General features: G+C 40.9%; 1 protein-coding gene across 1 annotated transcript in view; it reads left to right on the top strand.

Moving 5' to 3' along the window:
* gabrg3 (gamma-aminobutyric acid type A receptor subunit gamma3) overlaps window positions 1-21905 on the top strand; it is a gene marked incomplete at both ends in the record, with an annotated part of 31404 nt that extends 9499 nt beyond the window's left edge. Inside the window, 6 exons of the mRNA XM_079157995.1 lie at window positions 8313-8533; window positions 11954-12036; window positions 17453-17590; window positions 18866-19018; window positions 21312-21511; window positions 21624-21905. Of these exons, the coding sequence (XP_079014121.1) occupies window positions 8313-8533; window positions 11954-12036; window positions 17453-17590; window positions 18866-19018; window positions 21312-21511; window positions 21624-21905 (1077 nt within the window). The remainder of the gene's footprint in view (window positions 1-8312; window positions 8534-11953; window positions 12037-17452; window positions 17591-18865; window positions 19019-21311; window positions 21512-21623) is intronic.
* Between the last annotated feature and the right edge of the window lie 3077 nt (window positions 21906-24982).

Below are 24982 nucleotides of genomic sequence, written 5' to 3' on the forward strand. Positions count from 1 at the left end.
TCTCCAGCAGCGGTGTGTCGGTGTCGACTCCCAGAGAGGAGAAGCTCTGCTCCTGGAGGAGGAGGAGCAGGAGGAGCAGGAGGAGGAGGAGGAGGAGACGCTGCTGCTGCTGCCGGGAGCTGAGCTCTCCTCCTCCCTCCAGAGCTCCGACTGCAGGTCCAAGGCTGCGGGTGAAGCCTGGGTCTGTCCACGGTGGACCGGTCTCTGCTGGAGGATCTGGGTCTGTCCACGGTGGACCGGTCTCTGCTGGAGGATCTGGGTCTGTCCACGGTGGACCGGTCTCTGCTGGAGTCTGAGCTGAAGGAGGTTCTGGTGAACCTGCATGAGTTCATCTGGTTTCACCAGAATCTGACCCGGTGGCCCTGATGACGAGCATCAAGAATAACTCTATAGAAACAGACCATCTTCTCTCTGATGGTCTCTTTACTGATGGAGGTCTATAGAGGATCAGGACTACACTGAGACTGGTTCATATAGAGGATCAGGACTACACTGAGACTGGTTCATAGAGGATCAGGACTACACTGAGACTGGGTCAGAATCAGGTCAAAGTTCCTCACAGTGGCTTTAATGCAAAATGAAGTTCTTAGTTATTAAAACAGGGTAAACAGTATTTAGTACCGATGCGTATACAGAACGTGATGGTTGGCGATCTCCTCCCCAGATAATAACGTCTTATTTGCATGAAGGTCGGTGGAATGAGCCGCCGCTCTGTTTCCACTCACATTAAAAGCTGCATCACTGCAGCTGTGATGTCATCGTGGTCTCTGTTTATATCCGTCCCGAGCTGTCGGTCGGCGCCGGCCGCGGTCCAATTTGTATTCTGGTCGTTTTGAACGTCGAGTAAACCGGCGGAATAATTCCCCAAACGTCAGAGTCGACATTAACACCGTGAGCAGAGTTTCAATAAACAGTGTTATCCCGATTTGTCGGCATGATTTTAAAAACTTGAATTTCCGTTATAAGAGTCTGTTCAGCGTGACCCAACAGCAGAGAACGATGAACGATTGAATTTAAGTGTTTCACTTTCCACACAGCGCCTCTTCATCGTACTGACTCACATGAGGCAGAGGAGACGGTTCAACGGGAGAAAACAAATACGTCTTTAGAAGAATAGAGTTTGTCTTTAGGCCCGTGGCTATTAAAGCTAGAAGAGGCAATTTATTTTAGAAGCAATTTTTTATTATAGTTGTTGTCTCTTCACAAACCAATCAATAAATCAGATGCTCTGACTGTCACAGAGCTGCAGCAATGAGTCCTACGACCAGACATGAGTCAGCATTTCTTCACTTCCTGTTCCCTCTTCTTGAAGTCAACGTGTTGAATAAGTCGGTAAAAAGAGTGAATGAGACGACTAAACGTCCTCACGAGAACACTCGTCCTCCTTTAGCTTAGTGGAGGAGACGTGAAGTCATGTGACCGTGGTGGAGCCCAACGTTAGCTTCTTTACACTTCAAACATCATAAAGGTGGAGTTCATTAGTGAAGATTATCTTGATGAACTAAACCTGGAAGAATCATAAACTCGTCCTCCATCAGTTAGGACGTCCATGTGTTGCGGGGGAGCAGTGTTGGGCCGTGCATTGTGTACCTGAGCCTTCTGCTACAGGTGAATTACCTCCTAATAACCTCATGATGACGCATCAATCCAGCAAAGCCTGGATAAAACACTAACGCAGTAAAAACACCAACGCAGTTTGTGACTTCAATACAGCATGATGTTCATTTAGTACATGATGGTCCATTTAGAGTCACACAGACCATAAAGCAGGGGATGCTTTAGGGGCGGGGCTACACAGTGATTGACAGGTCTCTACCAGAGACGTATACGGCGTCTCTACGTCACTCCTCCTCAGTCCTAATATGGTCACTTCCTGTTCACTGGTTGATAAAAAGAAGATGGCGACGGACAAAACACTAAACTCAAGACTTAAATACTCATATTATCAACATAGATTGTTTATGGTAAGATTTCTCTGGTACAATGAAAACCCCCCTCTGTATTCTCTTAACATGGTACAGTCCGAGGACCTAAACCCTATTTGGAGCCCTTACTTCCTGTTTGCTGATTTGGACCAATAACCAGCAGGTAGTATTAATGAGCGCTCGTTCACAAACATGTTGGTTACTTTAAGTCATTTTGAACCAATAAATTAACTGAGTATTTAATTATGAATGTGAACGATGACATGACTGGAATTACTTTTGTTAGAATGCTAGCATGCTATAAACACATGTGCTAACTATGCTAACATAACTCAGCTACACTCAGCAACACACCAAAGACTACAGATCCTCTGTGCCGGCAGGATGGAATCAATAGTAGAACTGAATAAACTAGAATGTGACCTGTGCTGTCTTTGGGTAAAACCTCCTGCAGGAGCTAAGTGTGCTGAAATGACATTATTTCTCATATGCAGGTGATTCAGGCGTAGTTAGTTCGGCAGCTAACTGGACAATAAATAGACAGTTTATTTAAGACATTAAACCCTTTTATTCTCCGGCAGAGGAGGTTTAGTTAAACTGGACGGTGGTTTACAACTCTGTCTCCGATAGAATTATGTTTCCATACGAATAATAATGAATAACTTATTTTCTCTTTTGCTTACAGTTCAAAACATTTTGGGTTAATACATTTAAACAAAACATAAATGCCACAAAACTACTTGGTTAGTTTTAGTACCAAAACACACACACACACACACACACACACACACACACACACACACACACACACACACACACACAGGTTGCTGTGCTCGTCACTGACTACGTTTACATGCCCCAAATATTCCAATTTGCCCTTTATTCCAAAAAAGACAATATTCCTCATTATCTGTTTACATGACTAATGAAAACGGATATTCTCTAATAATCCTTCAGATTAACGTAAAACAACCCCGTTCCTCTTCCTCTTCCTCTTCCTCTTCCTCTTCTCAGTGAATCCAACGTCGACTGTGTTTTATGACTCGTTCACCTCCTCGATACGTTTCGTCTTCTGACACTAAAACCAGCTTTATTTCCTGCAGCATTAAGCTCCATCAGGTCTGTTCTTTGGTCTGAAGGATTCGTACCATGTGGGGTCTGTTCCAGCTTTGATTTTTCACTGCCGGTACATTTACAGTCGCTCCAGACCAGCAGGCTGAATATAGCTGCTCCTCTGGAGGCAGTCGAGGTGAAAGACACATTTTCTTCACAGCGAACTCCGGCTGTGGGGGGGGGGTCAATACTCCTCCTAACGTTATAATAATAATAATATTTACATTTTATATAACGCTTTACATAGTGCAGAGATGTGGGTATTTGGCTTTTTAATGTGGGTAAAAAATAAAATGTAATTTTATAAGAGATAAGAAAGCTGCAAATGTTGTTTTTTGATGTTCGGGTCCCCTCAGCCTCACATCTGCATCTCACAATGTCCACATGTGATTCAGCTCATGTTAGATATTTGATTTGCACACTTTTCCTCCACTGGTCATTAAATCCTGGAGGTTTCTTTAAGTCCTGAGTCCTCAGAGATATAAAGGTCACGAGCACACAGTGGTTCTCTTGATTACAGCCTTCGTTCTGATTGGTGAGCTGTTGGAACCGGTGCTGGGTGAAAAGGCTGAATGCATTTCAGACGGTGTTGAGGGTCCGGAGGAGGGCAGGTTATTATTATTCACATTATGTGACGGTAACATCTTTCTGTGTTGTCAGAGCCGAAGAACTGTTTAGTCAGAGCTCGTCGTTCCTCACGGAGCCAGAACAGGAAGACCAGCAGTAAACCAGTTAGTTTAGAAACACATACTCGTGTTCTACAGAGTGTCTTAGTATTGTGTATATAATAGTTGTGTAGTTTTACGTTCCACAACAGAGGAATTATACCCATCATAGCTTCTGTAGAGATGTTCAGATAGCGGTGCAATAAAAACCAAACGATTCAAACAGCTCATAACTTTCTCTCTAATATCAGTGATGTTGCTGTGAAAACATCCTCCAAGAACGTACGTTTGATACGACATCTTACGAAATGTTAGCTTTTGTGCATTTTCTGACAAAAATGTCCAGCAACATGCGTCAATTTCTGTTAAATGAAAACGATCTTTTTCAACCTCCGTTAGCCGTTAGCTCCGTTAGCCAAGCAGGACTGTGGTGCTAACAGCTAACGTTACTAGCGCTGCTCCTGCTGATGTCAACACTGATTTGTTGTTCACCATGAAACTTCATCAGAGACAAACTATGGTGAAGGAGAGAGTTCGTCATCCTCAGGTGTGTCGTACTAGTTTGCTCGGTATCTGATTGGTGCATCGACTCAAGTACTCGCTGATACTTGGTCCAGTATGTTAGGCTGCATCAGAGACGGTGTGACACCTAAAAGAACAACTCTGACGGTTTGTTGAGGACGTCTACGTCCTCCTGGGAATCGTCCAACATGTAATAACTTCTTACTGTTGTTAATTCACACCTCTAGTTGTAAAATCAATGGAGATGCAAGAAGTGACACCGCTGAAGGTTTAACACACGTTTTACTGATGAAACTTTGGTCAAAATACAATCAAATAAATGTGTTTGGTTTCAGATCTTTAGAAAATACTTGACTGGCTTTAGAAGAAATATCCAAACTCATGGATAGAGTTCATCAGTTCGTCTGTGAAACAGAAGTTATGTTTCCTGAACGAGATGCTGTAGTTTAGTTTATGTAAACATCACGGTTGGATCTTAAAACCATTATATTAAATATTATTGTAAATATAGTATATATATAAATATTATTAATAATGGTAAATAAATGAATTGAATAATATGTATAGTATTTGTTTCCTTTATAGCTTTTTATTACTTTTCAATATCATAAACAATATAACTTTTTTACATTTTCTATTAGGAGCCATTGTATTACTTCTTATACACATTTACTATTATATATATTTATACACTTGTTTTTTGTCTTGTTTTGTAATTTACTTTTTTAAAATTTAGTTTCATTTATTTACTATAATTATTTTGCTTTTATATTTTGCGCTGGTGTCAGTATTACTTCTTTTACACTGAATAATTATTTCTATTTTGTTCGTTAAATTATTTTTTTACTCCTGTTTTTAATCTTTTGTTGTAATTTAATTTTCTCTATTTTAGTTGACATTTTTCGTTAAATATTTTACTGGTGTTGCGGTTCTATTTTGCAATAAGTCAGTATTACTTCTTATACACGTATTACTATATTGTTCATAAATGTTCTTTGATAAAACTCTGACACAAGAATCTCTTCTTCAGTCTTATCTGGTAATTACTGCAGCGCTGTAGGGAAGAAGCTCCAGATTAAATCTGTTCGTCCTCTCAGTGACCTGAACCTCCTGCAGGAGGGGAGATGGAGAGCCGGGTGGAGACGGTCATCGGGGGTCTGGATGCTCGTTAGAAGCTGCTGAGGAGCTTTGAGTTTCCACACCAGAGTGTGACGACGTTTACGCGCATCAAATATTCAGGTTTTTTGCACTTACTCCGAAAAAGACACTATTCCTACTAATCTGTTTACATGGTTAATGAAGATTAATATTCCATTAATATTCCTGTTTACATGCAGACGTTCATATTTAGTTTAACATAAAACAACCTCATGTCTCGTCATCACCAGTGAACCTCACGATGACGTTGTTCATCACGTCTAAATACGTCAAAGTGAACATCGGGAGCTAACAGATGTTTTTATCTCGTCTAAATACGCCAAAGTGAACATCGGGAGCTAACGGATGTTTTTATCTCGTCTAAATACGTCAAAGTGAACATCGGGAGCTAACAGATGTTTTTATCACGTCTAAATACGTCAAAGGGAACATCGGGAGCTAACAGATGTTTTTATCTCGTCTAAATACGCCAAAGTGAACATCGGGAGCTAACAGATGTTTTTATCACGTCTAAATACGTCAAAGTGAACATCGGGAGCTAACAGATGTTTTTATCACGTCTAAATACGTCAAAGGGAACATCGGGAGCTAACAGATGTTTTTATCTCGTCTAAATACGTCAAAGTGAACATCGGGAGCTAACAGATGTTTTTATCACGTCTAAATACGTCAAAGGGAACATCGGGAGCTAACAGATGTTTTTATCTCGTCTAAATACGTCAAAGGGAACATCGGGAGCTAACAGATGTTTTTATCACGTCTAAATACGTCAAAGTGAACATCGGGAGCTAACAGATGTCTTTATCTCGTCTAAATACGTCAACGTGAACATCGGGAGCTAACAGATGTTTTTATCACGTCTAAATACGTCAAAGGGAACATCGGGAGCTAACAGATGTTTTTATCTCGTCTAAATACGTCAAAGGGAACATCGGGAGCTAACAGATGTTTTTATCACGTCTAAATACGTCAAAGTGAACATCGGGAGCTAACAGATGTTTTTATCTCGTCTAAATACGTCAAAGTGAACATCGGGAGCTAACAGATGTTTTTATCACGTCTAAATACGTCAAAGTGAACATCGGGAGCTAACAGATGTTTTTATCACGTCTAAATACGTCAAAGGGAACATCGGGAGCTAACAGATGTTTTTATCACGTCTAAATACGTCAAAGTGAACATCGGGAGCTAACAGATGTTTTTATCACGTCTAAATACGTCAAAGGGAACATCGGGAGCTAACAGATGTTTTTATCACGTCTAAATACGTCAAAGGGAACATCGGGAGCTAACAGATGTTTTTATCTCGTCTAAATACGTCAAAGGGAACATCGGGAGCTAACAGATGTTTTTATCACGTCTAAATACGTCAAAGTGAACATCGGGAGCTAACAGATGTTTTTATCTCGTCTAAATACGTCAAAGTGAACATCGGGAGCTAACAGATGTTTTTATCACGTCTAAATACGTCAAAGTGAACATCGGGAGCTAACAGATGTTTTTATCACGTCTAAATACGTCAAAGTGAACATCGGGAGCTAACAGATGTTTTTATCACGTCTAAATACGTCAAAGGGAACATCGGAAGCTAACAGATGTTTTTATCACGTCTAAATACGTCAAAGTGAACATCGGGAGCTAACAGATGTTTTTATCACGTCTAAATACGTCAAAGTGAACATCGGGAGCTAACAGATGTTTTTATCACGTCTAAATACGTCAAAGGGAACATCGGGAGCTAACAGATGTTTTTATCTCGTCTAAATACGTCAAAGTGAACATCGGGAGCTAACAGATGTTTTTATCACGTCTAAATACGTCAAAGGGAACATCGGGAGCTAACAGATGTTTTTATCTCGTCTAAATACGTCAAAGGGAACATCGGGAGCTAACAGATGTTTTTATCTCGTCTAAATACGTCAAAGTGAACATCGGGAGCTAACAGATGTTTTTATCTCGTCTAAATACGTCAAAGGGAACATCGGGAGCTAACAGATGTTTTTATCACGTCTAAATACGTCAAAGGGAACATCGGGAGCTAACAGATGTTTTTATCTCGTCTAAATACGTCAAAGGGAACATCGGGAGCTAACAGATGTTTTTATCTCGTCTAAATACGTCAAAGTGAACATCGGGAGCTAACAGATGTTTTTATCTCGTCTAAATACGTCAAAGGGAACATCGGGAGCTAACAGATGTTTTTATCACGTCTAAATACGTCAAAGTGAACATCGGGAGCTAACAGATGTTTTTATCTCGTCTAAATACGTCAAAGTGAACATCGGGAGCTAACAGATGTTTTTATCACGTCTAAATACGTCAAAGTGAACACCGGGAGCTAACAGATGTTTTTATCACGTCTAAATACGTCAAAGGGAACATCGGGAGCTAACAGATGTTTTTATCACGTCTAAATACGTCAAAGGGAACATCGGGAGCTAACAGATGTTTTCATCACGTCTAAATACGTCAAAGTGAACATCGGGAGCTAACAGATGTTTTTATCACGTCTAAATACGTCAAAGTGAACATCGGGAGCTAACGGATGTTTTTATCACGTCTAAATACGTCAAAGTGAACATCGGGAGCTAACAGATGTTTTTATCACGTCTAAATACGTCAAAGGGAACATCGGAAGCTAACAGATGTTTTTATCACGTCTAAATACGTCAAAGTGAACATCGGGAGCTAACAGATGTTTTTATCACGTCTAAATACGTCAAAGTGAACATCGGGAGCTAACAGATGTTTTTATCACGTCTAAATACGTCAAAGGGAACATCGGAAGCTAACAGATGTTTTTATCTCGTCTAAATACGTCAAAGGGAACATCGGGAGCTAACAGATGCTGAAGTTTCGGACACATTGTTCGTGACGATCAGATGAATTTAAAACCACTTCCATGTCTTCTGGTTCTGTGTTTTTTCAGGAATACGAGATCGACATCATCTTTGCCCAGACGTGGATGGACAGCCGTCTCAGTTACAACGGCACCATGAAGAGACTGACTCTGAACAGCAACATGGTCGGACACATCTGGCTGCCGGACACCATCTTCAGGAACTCCAAGAACGCAGATTCCCACTGGATCACGATGCCCAACCAGCTGCTCCGGATATGGAACGACGGGAAGATACTCTACACTTTAAGGTGAACACACTTCACACAACACAGAGCTTATGCAGAGTTATTGTTCTGCAACAGAATTTGAAGTGAGAACATTATAATTCAGACTCATTAATGCACGAGTGCTGCTATGCTGCGTTCATGACCCGTATCAATTCAGAATAATAGTGAATATTATATTTAGTGATATTAATTACAGAAAAGCAGTAAAAGTCTCACATTTCAGAAGCTGCAGCCAGAACATTTATCCTGTTTATATATGAATATAAATGTATGTATATATACTGTATATATGGGCCAATGACATGACGTGAATAATTTCATTCTATAAAACATATCCAGTTTTTAAAAAATGTCCGTACGTTCAAAGAAAATATATTCTTTTATGTTTTGGCCTCAAACCTTGAAAATATCCGAGCAAATGAACAGACTAAGAACACTACTTAAAATAAGGTATTTAAATGATAATAAATTCAAAATAAAATACTATTGTATGCTTTTATTGTTGAAACACTTCAAATAAACCACATTTTTACAAAAAAACAATAGTTTTAAGGTGGTGAGATAATTTTAAAACTTTTGTGCAGCAATTTGCATGTTTTCAAATGTCTGTAAAATCTGGGACTTTTTGAAGTGAAGTGCAGTTAACAGGATGATTAATGACTCAAATAGTTAATCAACTATCAAAATAGTCTCTTCATAGTTGCATAGTGTTCTGTTAATCAACTTATTGATTAAAGGACATATTTGTTTTAGGTCTATTAGTTTGTACGAGTCATGTTTTTGGTTTGTTTGTACAAAATGCTTCGATACTTTAATTTGCCATTAACTAACCACAAACACTGCCATTAAGATTATACAGCACTTTGTTTGAGGGAAGTACGGAACTATCACGGTCTGGAGTTCCTGAACATTCACTTCCAGTAATACAAAGTGATTTATGGGATGTTATGAAGCCTTTTATCTGAAAGCTGTATCAACATTTTCAATAGGATTCTTATAATTACATCCTGAATCTCCATCGTCTGCAGTCTGACCATTTTAAACTCGTCCTTTGGGAATCAACGAGGTTTATCAATCAGCCCATCGGTTCATATCGTAGCAGCCTTCAGTAGTCTGTGTGGAAAACTATCGGTGACGCCAACATTCCCCAGAAAGAGTAATTAGCTCCCGTCATTACCAGTTGTAAGTGCAAATAGGCTGCTTGAGCTTTAAGACCAATTTACTAAGGCAGCCACCCTCGAGCCCCAAAGCTCTCTTTGTAATTAGAGAACTCCACATTAATATAAACTGCTCCTTCAGTAATAAGCTTCTCCAGACTGCCCTCCATCGTCATGGCACCGTCCTTGTATTGAGAGACGTCTCCAGACTAACATTGTCTGTGTTTTAGTAGCAAATATAAAGAGCTGCAGTGACGACGTATTTCTGTCGTCCCAACAGGAAGTCATCATCACTGGTTTCCTCCACAAACAGCCAACGGGATTCTTCCATTTTATTCAGAATTGAATGCATAAATCAATCTCTGTGTCAAAGAAACGTTTGTGGATCTTCATTTGTATAGAAGTCTATGAGAAAATTACTCTACTTCTCTCTAGTGTCCACCAGGGGGCGACTCCTCTGGTTGTATAGAAGTCTATGAGAAAATGACTCTACTTCTCTCTTGATTTATTACCTCAGTAAACATTGTAAACATGAGTTTATGGTCTCAATCTCTAGTTTCAAGTCTTCTTCAATACAGCATGATGTTCATTTAGTGAATGATGGTCCATTTAGAGTCACACAGACCATAAAGCAGGGGATGCTTTAGGGGCGGGGCTTACTGTGATTGACAGGTCTCTACCAGAGACGTATACGGCGTCTCTACGTCACTCATCCTCAGTCCACATATGGTCACTTCCTGTTCACTGGTTGTGCAAAAAATCAACATGGTGACGGCTGTAATCCAAGATGGCCGATATTTAAGGCTTCAAAACGTCCAGAAACCAACGAGAGACGTCACGATGACTACGTCCTCTTCTGATACAGTCAATGCTTAGAACTAAACGTTCAAATCTCTTCAGCTTGTGTTAGAAACAGACTTTATTTCAGACATCTGATCAGAAAACACATTCAGAAAACACACTGACCTCTAGAAGAGGGAACAGGAAGTGTAGAACCTGCTGACACTCTATTAAACATGTGGAAGTCAGCTCACTATCAAACTTTTGGTGGATTGGTGGAAAGTGTTTCTAGCGTATGAGCGAGTCGTTAACTACGACCAGCTGGACTCTTCCTCACTAATCTGTCGCGTGCAAACTTTGAGCAGCAACATCCGCTGACGGGCGTCAGAGAAAGACGATGAAATGTCATTTGGTAATAACTGTGCATTGGCTTGGCCTCAGTAAACAGAGATGACATTTTGTGATATCGATGCCTCTCCCACATGCGTTGCATTGTCCCGATCCCTCGCTTTAATGAGGTCTAAAGATCACACCGTTACGCTTCTCCTTGTTCCCCGTCGGATGAGCCCACTCTTCAACATTACGTCTATAATTGAATCTACTAATTTACTTTATCTCGTCGAGAACAAAAACATTTTTGGATAAATACAACCAAGCATCTAACAGCAGGACGTTCAACATGCTTTGGTTGGTGCTGGTTGTTGTTTCTCAGTGAGGAACAGATGATCTCTGTTCAGGCTGATGTGTTATTTAAAGAGGTCAGTGAACTCTTAAAGCTTTGAGATCACAAATGTAACTTGCGTTTGATAACTGGTTCATAATTGAAGGTCAATAACGTATCGGCTGCATAATTACATCTACAGCTTCGTCTGAAGGGACGGCTGGCCTTTAGCTGTATTTATTACAATTAATAATTATTCTTGGCTGATTTCTTTATACGTCATAATCACTTTATAAAGGCAGCTGGTACTCCACTTGGTGAGATGACACAAAAAAGACTAAGAAACAGAAGAACTTATAAACCAGAGCCGGTTCAGAAGGAAACCAGCTGATTCTGTCTTTGCTTTAGGATTCTATTAACTTCAATGGGAGAAGTGAACACAGATTATGTGGATTTATTTTGCTCCATAGTCACCAATGTAAACATTGGATCCATTTGTCAGAAGCCATCTATCCTCCGGACCCTGACGGAGCCCATATGGCTCCGTGTCTGTGCTGCTGGTGAACATCTCGTCAATGAACGTCGTTTAACTCTGATTCTCCTAAAGAGCTCAAACTCTGGATCGTGTTTTGAAGAATCCGGTAAAACGTCCAGTTGTTGACCTGAGAGATGGTTTTTAAAATGACACGAATGCATTCATTCCCACATTCTATTTTTTTAAATGATATACAACAAATGACTTTAAATTGAAAGTCTAAGCCGGAACAATGTGTTGATGTGATTTTGGTTTCACATTAAATGTTTTACTCCAGTAATAAAATGATTCTATTGTTTTCTTTCCAGACTGACAATAAACGCAGAATGTCAGCTTCAGCTGCACAACTTCCCGATGGACGAGCACTCCTGTCCGCTCATCTTCTCCAGCTGTAAGTACCCGCTGTGAAAAACTCAAGTATTAGTTTTGGACTGCCATATGTGATGTGTTTCAGGTGATTCTATTGTTGTTATTGTCTCTGAATATGAACTGATGTTCGTGTCCATCGCTGAGCGGCCTCTGTAGGAACAGGCGCCCTGGAGTCGCCTCTTACAAGCAAATGTGCTTTTAGGAGTGTTTGTTTAAAACATTGATTTTAGTTTTGTGGTTGTAACTGTAGTGGTGGAGGACATTCATGGCCGAGGGACTGAAGGACAATTCAAAAACATTTACGTTTCACTCCGCAGTTCCTCAGAGCTGTGACGGTTTACGAGCTACGAGATTAAAATACACCAGCAGGGAAAATAACGCTGAAATCTGATTGGCCCCGCTTGATGCCCCCCTTCTAGAGTCAGAAGGTAATAGTATATTATTAGTATCATGGATGGATTACTAAACGGGTTGCCGAGTACAGTCACAAACCCCTGCATCAGAAACTCAGTATAAAGGTCTCATTAAAATGTCTTGTTGGAGAGTCAATCAGATGACTAAAAAGAGGTAAAAACACCAAACAAGCACAAATAGATGCAAAATGGCCACAAAAAGATGCAAAATAACCACAGAGAGATGCAAAACCACCACAGAGAGATGCAAAATAACCACAGAGATGCAAAATAACCACAGAGATGCAAAATAACCACAGAGAGATGCAAAATGACCACAGAGAGATGCAAAACCACCACAGAGAGATGCAAAACGACCACAGAGAGATGCAAAACAACCACAGAGAGATGAAAAATAACCACCGAGAGATGCAAAATGACCACAGAGAGATGCAAAATAACCACAGAGAGATGCAAAACGACCACAGAGAGATGCAAAACAACCACAGAGAGATGCAAAACAACCACAGAGATGCAAAATAACCACAGAGAGATGCAAAACGACCACAGAGAGATGCAAAATAACCACAGAGATGAAAAACGACCACAGAGAGATGCAAAACGACCACAGAGAGATGCAAAACAACCACAGAGAGATGCAAAATGACCACAGAGAGATGCAAAACAACCACAGAGAGATGAAAAATAACCACAGAGAGATGCAAAACGACCACAGAGAGATGCAAAACGACCACAGAGAGATGCAAAACGACCACAGAGAGATGCAAAACGACCACAGAGAGATTCAAAACGACCACAGAGAGATGCAAAACGACCACAGAGAGATTCAAAACGACCACAGAGAGATGCAAAACGACCACAGAGAGATGCAAAACGACCACAGAGAGATTCAAAACGACCACAGAGAGATGCAAAATAACCACAGAGAGATGCAAAACGACCACAGAGAGATGCAAAATAACCACAGAGAGATGCAAAACGACCACAGAGAGATGCAAAATAACCACAGAGATGAAAAACAACCACAGAGAGATGCAAAACCACCAGAGAGATGCAAAATGACCACAGAGAGATGCAAAATAACCAGAGAGATGCAAAACGACCACAGAGAGATGCAAAATAACCACAGAGAGATGCAAAACGACCACAGGGAGATGAAAAATAACCACAGAGAGATGCAAAACAACCACAGGGAGATGAAAAATAACCACAGAGAGATGCAAAACAACCACAGAGAGATGCAAAACGACCACAGAGAGATGCAAAACGACCACAGAGAGATGCAAAACGACCACAGAGAGATGCAAAACGACCACAGAGAGATGCAAAATGACCACAGAGAGATGCAAAATAACCACAGAGAGATGCAAAACGACCACAGAGAGATGCAAAACGACCACAGAGAGATGCAAAACGACCACAGAGAGATGCAAAACGACCACAGAGAGATGCAAAACAACCACAGAGAGATGCAAAATGACCACAGAGAGATTCAAAATGACCACAGAGAGATTCAAAACAACCACAGAGAGATGCAAAATGACCACAGAGATGCAAAATGACCACAGAGAGATGCAAAATGACCACAGAGAGATGCAAAACGACCACAGAGAGATGCAAAACAACCACAGAGAGATTCAAAATGACCACAGAGAGATGCAAAATAACCACAGAGAGATGCAAAACGACCACAGAGAGATGTAAAATAACCACAGAGAGATGCAAAACGACCACAGAGAGATGCAAAATAACCACAGAGATGAAAAACGACCACAGAGAGATGCAAAACCACCACAGAGAGATGCAAAATGACCACAGAGAGATGCAAAATAACCAGAGCGATGAAAAACGACCACAGAGAGATGCAAAATAACCACAGAGAGATGCAAAACAACCACAGAGAGATGAAAAATAACCACAGAGAGATGCAAAATGACCACAGAGAGATGCAAAACGACCACAGAGAGATGCAAAACGACCACAGAGAGATGCAAAACGACCACAGAGAGATGCAAAATAACCACAGAGATGAAAAACCACCACAGAGAGATGCAAAACCACCACAGAGAGATGCAAAATGACCACAGAGAGATGCAAAATAACCAGAGCGATGAAAAACGACCACAGAGAGATGCAAAACAACCACAGAGAGATGCAAAACAACCACAGAGAGATGAAAAATAACCACAGAGAGATGCAAAATGACCACAGAGAGATGCAAAACGACCACAGAGAGATGCAAAACAACCACAGAGAGATTCAAAACAACCACAGAGAGATGCAAAATGACCACAGAGAGATGCAAAATGACCACAGAGAGATGCAAAATGACCACAGAGAGATGCAAAATAACCACAGAGAGATGCAAAACGACCACAGAGAGATGCAAAACAACCACAGAGAGATTCAAAATGACCACAGAGAGATGCAAAACGACCACAGAGAGATGCAAAACAACCACAGAGAGATTCAAAATGACCACAGAGAGATGCAAAACAACCACAGAGAGATGAAAAATAACCACAGAGAGATGCAAAACGACCACAGAGAGATGCAAAATAACCACAGAGAGATGCAAAACGACCACAGAGAGATGCAAAACGACCACAGAGAGATTCAAAATGACCACAGAGAGATGCAAAATGACCACAGAGAGATGCAAAACGACCACAGAGAGATGCAAAATAACCACAGAGAGATGCAAAACGACCACAGAGAGATGCAAAATAACCACAAAGATGAAAAACGACCACAGAGAGATGCAAAACCACCACAGAGAGATGCAAAATGACCACAGAGAGATGCAAAACAACCACAGAGAGATGAAAAATAACCACAGAGAGATGCAAAACGACCACAGAGAGATGCAAAACGACCACAGAGAGATGCAAAACAACCAGAGAGATGCAAAACAACCACAGAGAGATTCAAAATGACCACAGAGAGATGCAAAATGACCACAGAGAGATGCAAAATAACCACAGAGAGATGCAAAACAACCACAGAGAGATGCAAAATAACCACAGAGAGATGCAAAACGACCACAGAGAGATTCAAAATGACCACAGAGAGATGCAAAATGACCACAGAGAGATGCAAAATGACCACAGAGAGATGCAAAATAACCACAGAGATGCAAAACGACCACAGAGATGCAAAATAACCACAGAGATGCAAAATGACCACAGAGAGATGCAAAATAACCACAGAGATGCAAAATAACCACAGAGAGATGCAAAATGACCACAGAGATGCAAAATAACCATAAAAAAACACAAAGTGACTATGAATGGATACAAAAGTACCACAGAGAGTCAGAGTGTCTTGCTCCTATGTAAGAGGGATAATTAGTATTATAATGTAATACTAATTATATAATAAAATAAGGATTTGGAATTACAAAGAGAAGACTTTTCTTCCCCGTTGTCATGAAGGAGATCCACATAATACCGGCTGTATCATGATTACTGCTCGTGTGTCGTACAGTATTCATTCGCCGTCGTGAGGACGCCATGGTGCGTCCTCAGCCCCTCACTGCTCTCCTGGTAGCCATGGCAACCTTTGATCAATCGGACTCAGGCAGCGGGCGGCTGCAGGACTAAAGACGAGTCCAGTGAACTGAAGCTCAAGTGCCTTTTTCTGAGTGCACTGAAGTATTCAACTGCATTAGGACCAGCAGCGTTAGACGACCTCCACTTTACAAATGTAAACAAGTACTGTGATGCATTTCCATGAAACACATCTGCAGCACTGTGTGCACGTTATATCGCTTCACAGCAGCTCCGCGTGGGATGGGAGTCTGTTGTGGCCACGTTTGTGGACATCCTGCTGGGACCCATTAAACCCAATCCCGTACCTAAAGATGTCACCAGGCGTTACACGTGTTTCAGATGTGCTCATCTCTAAAGCCCATCATGCATCTGGAGGATATCGAAGTAATCAACTGAGTAAATGCAAATATCACGCAGCTCTACGCAGCATTTTAGCATCTGTTTTTACGGTCTCCCCACTTTCATTAACTTCGTCTCCAGGCGGCTGATCTTCAGCTGCTGCTCATTTAGTTTAGTTTATTAACTGGATCACAGCTGACGCCTCAGCGGCTTCCTGGGGTCCACAAACAGGACAAAACCTAATACTTACCTAATAAACCTAATACATACCTAATAAACCTAATACATACCTAATAAACCTAATACAACGTGCAAAACATGACGAGAAACAAACAGTTACAAATAGTACAAGAATAATAAAAGTAATGAAAAATAAAAATAGCACAGTCATAACTCAAAGCCAGAGTTTTCCTTCAGGAGGCGGTGAAGAGTTAGTATCAGACAGAAAGTACCCAAAGTAGGTATCTAAAAGACTTTTATTCTGAAAGGTACTACGTCTTCCTGTTAGGATAAAGTGTATTAAGTCTCATGAATATTGTTAAATAGTAAAAGCATCATGAATTGTGTCTTTCCAACAGAAAGCTTTTATTTTCTCAGTATTTCTGAATATGTAGTGACATCATTGACAGCAAATTAGAGAGAACTGAACTGTGGCCAATCAAGCATGTTTGAACAATTAGTAGTTTGGGCAGCATCTTCCCTCACAGCTAATGTTAATTGAAAGCCTTTTACATCAGACTGCTATCAGGCAAGATGATAATTCTGTGAGCTTTTCCTTCTTTAAACGATTATCCGTCCGTTAAAGACGGGAGAGATGCGGCCTAGTGCGACACCACGGACGGAAATGGAATCAATTAACCCTTCGTCAACCTCGCGTGATCGATTGTAAAAACACTCCGAGGCTCCGTGTGCACCGTGTGAAGGTCAGACACAAACATCGAGATGGATTCCGTACATTATCGAAGCAAAAGATTTCATTTAATCTGCTTTTCTTTCTGCCTCGTCGTCCCAGACAGTCTTTTTCATAAGCCGGCCTCCTGCAGGAGACAGATGCTGCTCAGGACATCCATCACCAGGATGTGAGCCGTGTGAGCGCCGTGGGTCACACTCACACATGTGCTCCGTGTAATTACAGACGGATACCCACGAGATGAGATGATTTACAAGTGGAGGAAGAACTCTGTGGAGGCGACGGACCAGAAGTCCTGGCGTCTCTACCAGTTTGATTTCATGGGCCTGAGAAACACCACGGACATCATAAAGACGACAGCAGGTCGGTTTTATTCAAAGACGTCGCAGAAATCATTGACTCCACTCATTCATCGTGTGTGTTTTCTACATTTATTTAATTAAAGTGTAACTTGGAGTGTAGAAGAAAACACTTATTGTCAGTTTGAAGTTCTTATGGTGAGAAATAGACGAGGTTTCCCTGACTTATAATAAAGGGAATACGTTTGTGAATTTACAAAAGGTTTTGTTGTGAGAGTCCATTCAAGATAAATGAACAAGCTGTTCTGTCATCGCTTATATGATGTCATCACCTTGTTTACACTGAGCTTATTAATAATCTATTCTCCTTCTACTGCATTCAATCTGTTTTTAAACCCTTTACATTTGCATAACAACTGTATCACGTTAAGGCAGCTGCTGATAAACGTCCTCTTCCACGTTCATACAAAGCTGTTTATAATATATCACATGATCTCTGATGTAATGAAACTGAACCACAGAGTTTGTGCAGACATGTCTCTACCGTGGAAATTACAAAAGTGCCTCTAGAATATGAAACAGTATGAACACGGCTCATTTTGGTCGGTTCGTTTTCTGTAACCAGCGTAGCATCACGGTCACAACCGAGCTGCAGTCTCCAATGATTGGAAATACAACTGCAGTTCCTCAAACGTCCACTTGAGGCTGCAGAAGCGAGTCAATCCCCATAGACCTCAATGTTAAAATTAACAACTTTACAGCAGATATAAACATGTTTACAGCCTGGTACAAAAACTAACATCCCCGTTTATGACAACTGTACGCAGGTGAATGTTTATATAACTCTGTTACCTTTCAATTTGCTAACTGCTAATTCTGATAGCTAATGCTAATCCCTAGGATGCTGACTATTGTTATATAAGGAAGGTAAAAGTTCTGTAAAGTGTCTGTTGTGGTGAACAAATACAGTATAAACTCTTATAAAGATTTGTTATTTTGAGTGATTAGCATTAGTGCTATTGATTAGCATTAGCTATTCAAAGGCTAATTTAAAAGGGTAATGGCTACTGTAACATGTGCGACCTTCTTTTAAAGTATAAAAGGACTTTAAGGACCAGTTGTAATATTAAATAGTATCTGGATCAGAGCGTTACGCTACTCTTTAACTCATACGTCTCTCCAGCGCAGATGTTATTGTACAACAACGTGTTTACTTCTGTTCTCATTATACATGCAGGACCTTCAAAGAGGTCATCCGTGACACAAAGTAGTTCTTTAGCTTGTTTGTTCAGTATAATTTCTGTGTTAATAACTTGGAGGTTGTCTTTTCCACACACAGGCGACTACGTGTTGATGACGGTGTACTTTGACCTGAGCAGGAGGATGGGCTACTTCACCATCCAGACCTACATCCCCTGCATCCTCACCGTGGTCCTCTCCTGGGTGTCCTTCTGGATCAAAAAGGACGCCACGCCAGCCCGGACGGCTTTAGGTACTCTGGTCTCACTGCACGTCAATAAGTGCGTCCACACCAGGACTCACTGCGGGTTTATGTCTGCAGCACCTCAGCTGTTAGAGATAAGAGGAACTCCAGATGCAGACACCATGTCAAGGTCTTTTCTTTGGAGGCATTTTAATCATGTTTTTCTTTGAATATTCTCCATTTTACTATTTATCTCTACTGCATAGATATGGGTTATCTTGAGTCACTCCATCTGCTCCTCCTGTGTTGTTGTGCTTACTCTCTTCTGTGCATGCGCTCTGCTTGTTGTTGTGCAGTCCTGTGGAACGCTTTGGTGAAGGTAATTGACTTCATCCCTTTTATTTTATTCCTTTTCTCCGTTAACATTTTATCAATGTTTTTCATGTTTGAGTGAGGTGGTGTTCGCCCTTTAATTAAAGAATCACGTACAGCTGTTTCAAACTTTCAGAGAGACTTTACAGAAATGTCTCCAAAAGGACCGACGCGCTGACGCCAGCTGACGCCAGCTGACGAGGAAACATTTGGATTCTTTTATACTTTGTGCAAGTTTCTCCTCGTGTCAAACCAACATTCTCAAAGCTCCTCAAAGCTCCTCAAAGCTCCTCCATGATCTGCGTAGTTATAGAATGTTGAGCGCGCACGGACAGACAAAAAGCTGCTGTCTGATGGTGCGACGACATAAATCAGGCTGTAATGTGCCTCCATCACACAGAACGAGAGCAAACCACTGAGCTGTTCTTAGAACTTAACAATATATATATGTGTGTGTATACATATATATTTGTGTATATGTATGTATAGAAGGCAGGTGAGTGTAATCACTGGTGTGCAGAGGTTCAAGGGAAAGTGTGAGGTGCCTGAAATAGCTGGGCCAGCTTGTTACCATGGGAACCTCAGTGAAACAGATGTTTTGTCTCCGTGATGCTCCTGGAGGAGGAGAATGAAACCAGGTTCCTCTCACATCAGAAACATCTGGTAGTCACGACGACATGTTAGCTGCTAACTCAGCAGCTAAGTGTTAAGATCAAGATGAGGTTACTTTTTATTAACCGTAAACCTTAAAGCTCTGCTAGTCAATACGTTTACATTCAGAATGGATTCAAATGACTTCATGTTGAACGTGAAAGAAGTCGTAACAGAGTTATTACACGTCTCTACGGTTCCTCTCGGCTCTACGTCGTTTTAGCATCTTTTAGCTCATTGTTTTGGTTTTATGGTTCACAATGTTTCTGTTTTGTTGTTGTGAGTTTACGATCATCTTACGCTACCACGCAGCAGACGGACACAGTCAGCAACGAGCTGGTGAACATTCAGCTTTCATGATGATGTTTCAGACCAAACGGAGCTTAAAGAGATTATTCATCGAGCTTTTTTGTTGTTGGCCAGAGAAGCGACTTCTAATCAATACTAGTAATCCTAATCGACTGCTCCGTGTCTGCTGTTTGCTTACGGGTTCACTCTTCTCATACCTCAGTTTGTACATCCTCCTTTCCTCGCCTCCTCTTCTTGCGTCTTATGCTAAGAGCCCGGCCGAAACGTTGTGTATAAATGTGTGTGTGTGAACCATATGGTACAAACAATGATAACAACGCCGCCGTATTTACGTCTAGATGACGTTATGTTGAGTGTTGATGGAGCTGCTACAATGTTAGCTTAGCATAGCACCGATCGATCCAAACTCCATTCAGAAAACAAGCATTTTAAAAGTTATTTGCTTGTCGTCTTGCGGAGAGAACTAACAAAACATGAATTCTGACTTTCTACAAATCTGCATCATTATGTAATTATTTCAGCATCTTTTTGTCCGTTTATTGCAGAGGAGAGAGGAGTCAAAGCAACAAGCATTTAACAAATGAGACATCATTGCCTCAGACTGTCTGTTGTTTATACAGCTGTGTTTTATGATCTTATATTTATTTATCTTTTAGATGACCAATACTGTGTTCATGAAGACTTGTATATAATTTCTCTTTATGTGTCTCGAGGGCTGAAAAGCGAAGGAGACATCTTGTGCTTCCTCTCTCCTCTCTCCCCCCGATGCATTTTAGGAAGTGAGACGTCCTTCAAGACGAGCACTGAGATTGATTTATGGGTCACAGGGAGGAGGACGAGGAGACAATAGAGACAATAGAGACAATAGAGAAATGACAAGAGCGGACTGTACCAACTTAATAATATAAACGTTCTTCAAGCTCTCTTTGCTATTCGCTCGTTCTTTAGTAAAACGTCCGTTCGGAGGAACCTCTCCTGTAGTTCCTGTGATCGGTGCTTCGGGTGATTTCTCCCTCGTTGTCGTCTGCAGGTATAACCACGGTGCTGACTATGACCACCCTCAGCAGCGTGGCCAGGACGTCTCTCCCCAGAGTGTCCTACGTCACCGCCATGGACCTCTTCGTCACCGTCTGCTTCCTGTTTGTGTTCGCCGCTCTGATGGAGTACGCCACCTTAAACTACTACTCGTACAGCACCCGGAGGCCCAGCTGCATGGAACCCAAACGATCGGTGAGGTGGCCTTCAGTCGGGAGGATGTATAGAGAGAGATATGTTGATATTCTTGCTGAAATCTTCTTCTCCTTCTCCTCCTCCTCCCTCCTCCTCTTCCTCCTCCTCTCAGAACTACTCTGTCCTGGATGTGAGACCTGCTCCTCACACCGTCATCGCTCTGAATAACTCCATGTACTGGCAGGACTTTGAGGACGCTTGTGTCTTCGAGTGTCTGGACGGGAAAGACTGCCAGAGCTTCTTCTGCTGCTTCGAGGAGTGCAAAGGAGGCGGCTGGAGGAAAGGACGCGTCCACGTGGACTTGCTGGACCTGGACGCGTACTCGCGCGTCTTCTTCCCCACCTCCTTCCTGCTGTTCAACATCGTGTACTGGGTGGGATACCTCTACCTTTAGCCCACCATGGGAGGACGGGAAGGAATTAATAATAAAAAAGAAGGTAACACCAAATAAAACTCTTTCCTGTGCTACCTGAAGCCGCTACCATCCAGAGGTTTCATGGTACTGATTCCCTTCAGGACGGGATGGACGACGTGACAAAGATGTCCGCCGATGACTTGCGTTTGTACCGTTTATTATCCAGCCATCAGTCAAATCCATTCAATGAAAAAAATCCAAGGACGGTGAAACCATTCGTAGTGCCTTCCTCTGGAGGGGTAGATACTACCTGCTGTACAATAATCAGGGAATAATGATTTATTTATGGCTTTGACTGATTATGGCCGTTCTCATTCAGAGCTTTGAGGTTTATAAAACAGATTTGTTGCAACGACGAATATTTTTTATTTATTATCTCTTCGTACTGACTCTGAGCCTTTGAGCACGACTCATTCTGTCGGTTTCCCTGTACGGTGTGGTAAATAAATCAGTTCCCGGGGAAGAATAAACCTGACGGCAGATAGAGTAATGATATGTGCTTTGTTGGCATAATTTATAATATCATTTTCTTTATGTATGCTTGAGTACAGACACAGATCTGACTGCTGTGGTTGTAAAAGTTGTGGGATATTTTAAGAAATACGTTTATTGGCTTTTCTCTCCAAGAAATAAATTGACACCACTCTCAAACCTTTACACTAAATATGTGAAGTGAACGACGTCACCAGTTTGAAGTTTTGGCCGTCGCCATCCTTTTTTATCCTGAAGCGATAATATTTGGATGAGGGATGAGCTATCGTTAGCGTAACAAAGGCTTAGTTACAAGCTTACACTTGTGCTAGCTAGCTTAGTTAGCAAGGTGCATCCGTAATTCACGTTAACTGTGATATTTATTTGGATGCTAATTTTGGCTAGCAAAACCAGTGAACAGGAAGTGACCATATTTGGACTGAGGTAATAAATCAAGAGAGAAGTAGAGTCATTTTCTCATAGACTTCTATACAACCAGAGGAGTCGCCCCCTGGTGGACACTAGAGAGAATGCAGCTTTAACACGTGAAGCTTTGACTTCACTTTTCAAAGCTGGAGGTTGTTTCCTGGATTTAAATGGTTGAGGTGGTGACATGTTTACCTTTTGGAGAGAGCCAGGCTAGCCGTTAATCTAAGCTAACCACTAGATCGTCCCTTTAAAACAGCAACCGTTAGCTTAGCTAGCTTAAAGACGAGCTAACAACAAGCCTGAACCTTTCGTATGGTTACAAAACGTGACTCAGCATTTTGGCTTTAATGCAGGTTAAACATACAATATAATGTGTCTTCTGAGATACACTTCATTTATTTTACCTTTGGACAGAGCAAACAAATGATGCTAAGCTATCTTCATATTTAGCGTACAAACATGAGATTAGTATCAATCTTCTGTGTATTTCCCAAAATGTCTCACTATTCCTTTTCAATCATTGTGAGTAATAATTGATGTATTGGTACATGTCTGTGCTTTTCCACAATATCCTGTGGAGGTTTTTTGGGAGGTTGTAAAAATACCAACTCTTGGTTTGAATAATAATAATAGAGACAGCGGACATAAGAAAAGCAGTTCCTCATATCTGCTGCTGCGTTGTCACAGATTGGAGGTTGAAACACCTCGGAGGGAACAAAGGCAGCGCCGCGTGTAATCCAAGTCTTATTGTTTCTAGATGTTACACTTATTCTCACAGCAGCCTCTTTCTCTTCAGAGCTTTTAACACACGAGAAGAAGAAGAAGAAGTGAAGAGACGAATAGTTAAACTATCAACCTTTCAGTTCTACTGGATTGCCCACATTAAATATAACGGGTTTCATTGGTTGCTGTAGACACATATATGATAATCATCTCTGTTGGACTCTTGTTTGCATGCAATAGACATTCAAACTCTGAAGACTGTATTATAATTAGATTTGTGTGTTTTTAAATTTGGCATTAGCAACCGTTGAACTGCCTTAGTGTAGCCCCGCCCACAAATACATATTTACCTCTGATAATAACCTCCGTGTGACGAAGACGAAGGACACTTCTTTGGCCTTTTGGTTACGTGGAACTTTTTATATCCCTTTTTTGAGCTGTATTCTTTTTTATCATTATAGTTGCTATATATATATATATATATATATATATATATATATATATATATATATATATATATATATATATATATATATATATATATATATATATATGCCAAATATTTCCAGTACGTGCCCCGTCATTTATGTTTTCAGGCAAGTTTAAACAAGCCTATAAAGGTTAGACTCATATGTTTTGATGCTGCACATACAGGATAGTAAAGTACAGGTTCACCCACATAATGACCGTCTGTATCTCACTTACTCTCCTTCTGGGTTTGTCTCCACATTAGGAAAAGTCATTTCACAACAGCAGAAGTTTAAGAAAACGTCCGTTAACTCATCCAAGTAGTGATCGATATCCTCAGGATCTTATCGGTACGAGAACTCTTACTGATCGGTTCGGTTCCTTATCGATACTCTCATCGGTTCTCTTTGATTATATCGTGAGAAAGAAGACACTTTATTAAGAAAATAATCCACAGTTCTTTATTATTCTTGTATGAAAGCAAATAGTGTTTCTTAAGCAGCAATGAGTTCTAAAATCAATTTACAACACGAGTCCTGCACCAGAGACTCTTCATACGGAAGTTTCTTGATTCTCCGTTCACTGTCGAAGCGAGACACTAAAAAAACTACGTTTTCTTCAAGAATTCAAGTTAACACGGAGAGTAACTCACACACAGATTAGTAGTTAGAAGTGTTTTCCTCACATTGTGGAGTATTCAGCGTTCTGCAGGCTGATGCTGCGTTCACACTGATGCAGTAGATGTGAAGCTGGACGCTCATTCTGATTTATTCTTATTTATCCTTTATTATTTTTATCAGGAGAAGAATAAAGTCCTCCAGCGTTGATGTGACGGACCGACTGTGCCTGCAGACGAACCATCATAGTTCATGTGTTCATCGCCTCAAACGTCGACAGCAGTTCTTTCTCACCGTCTTTTTCTTTACAGTAATTCTTTGTACTTTTAAAGTACTTTTTTAAAATCC

This window comes from Pholis gunnellus (genome assembly GCF_910591455.1).
Source record: "Pholis gunnellus genome assembly, chromosome: 4".
Taxonomy (NCBI): domain Eukaryota; kingdom Metazoa; phylum Chordata; class Actinopteri; order Perciformes; family Pholidae; genus Pholis; species Pholis gunnellus.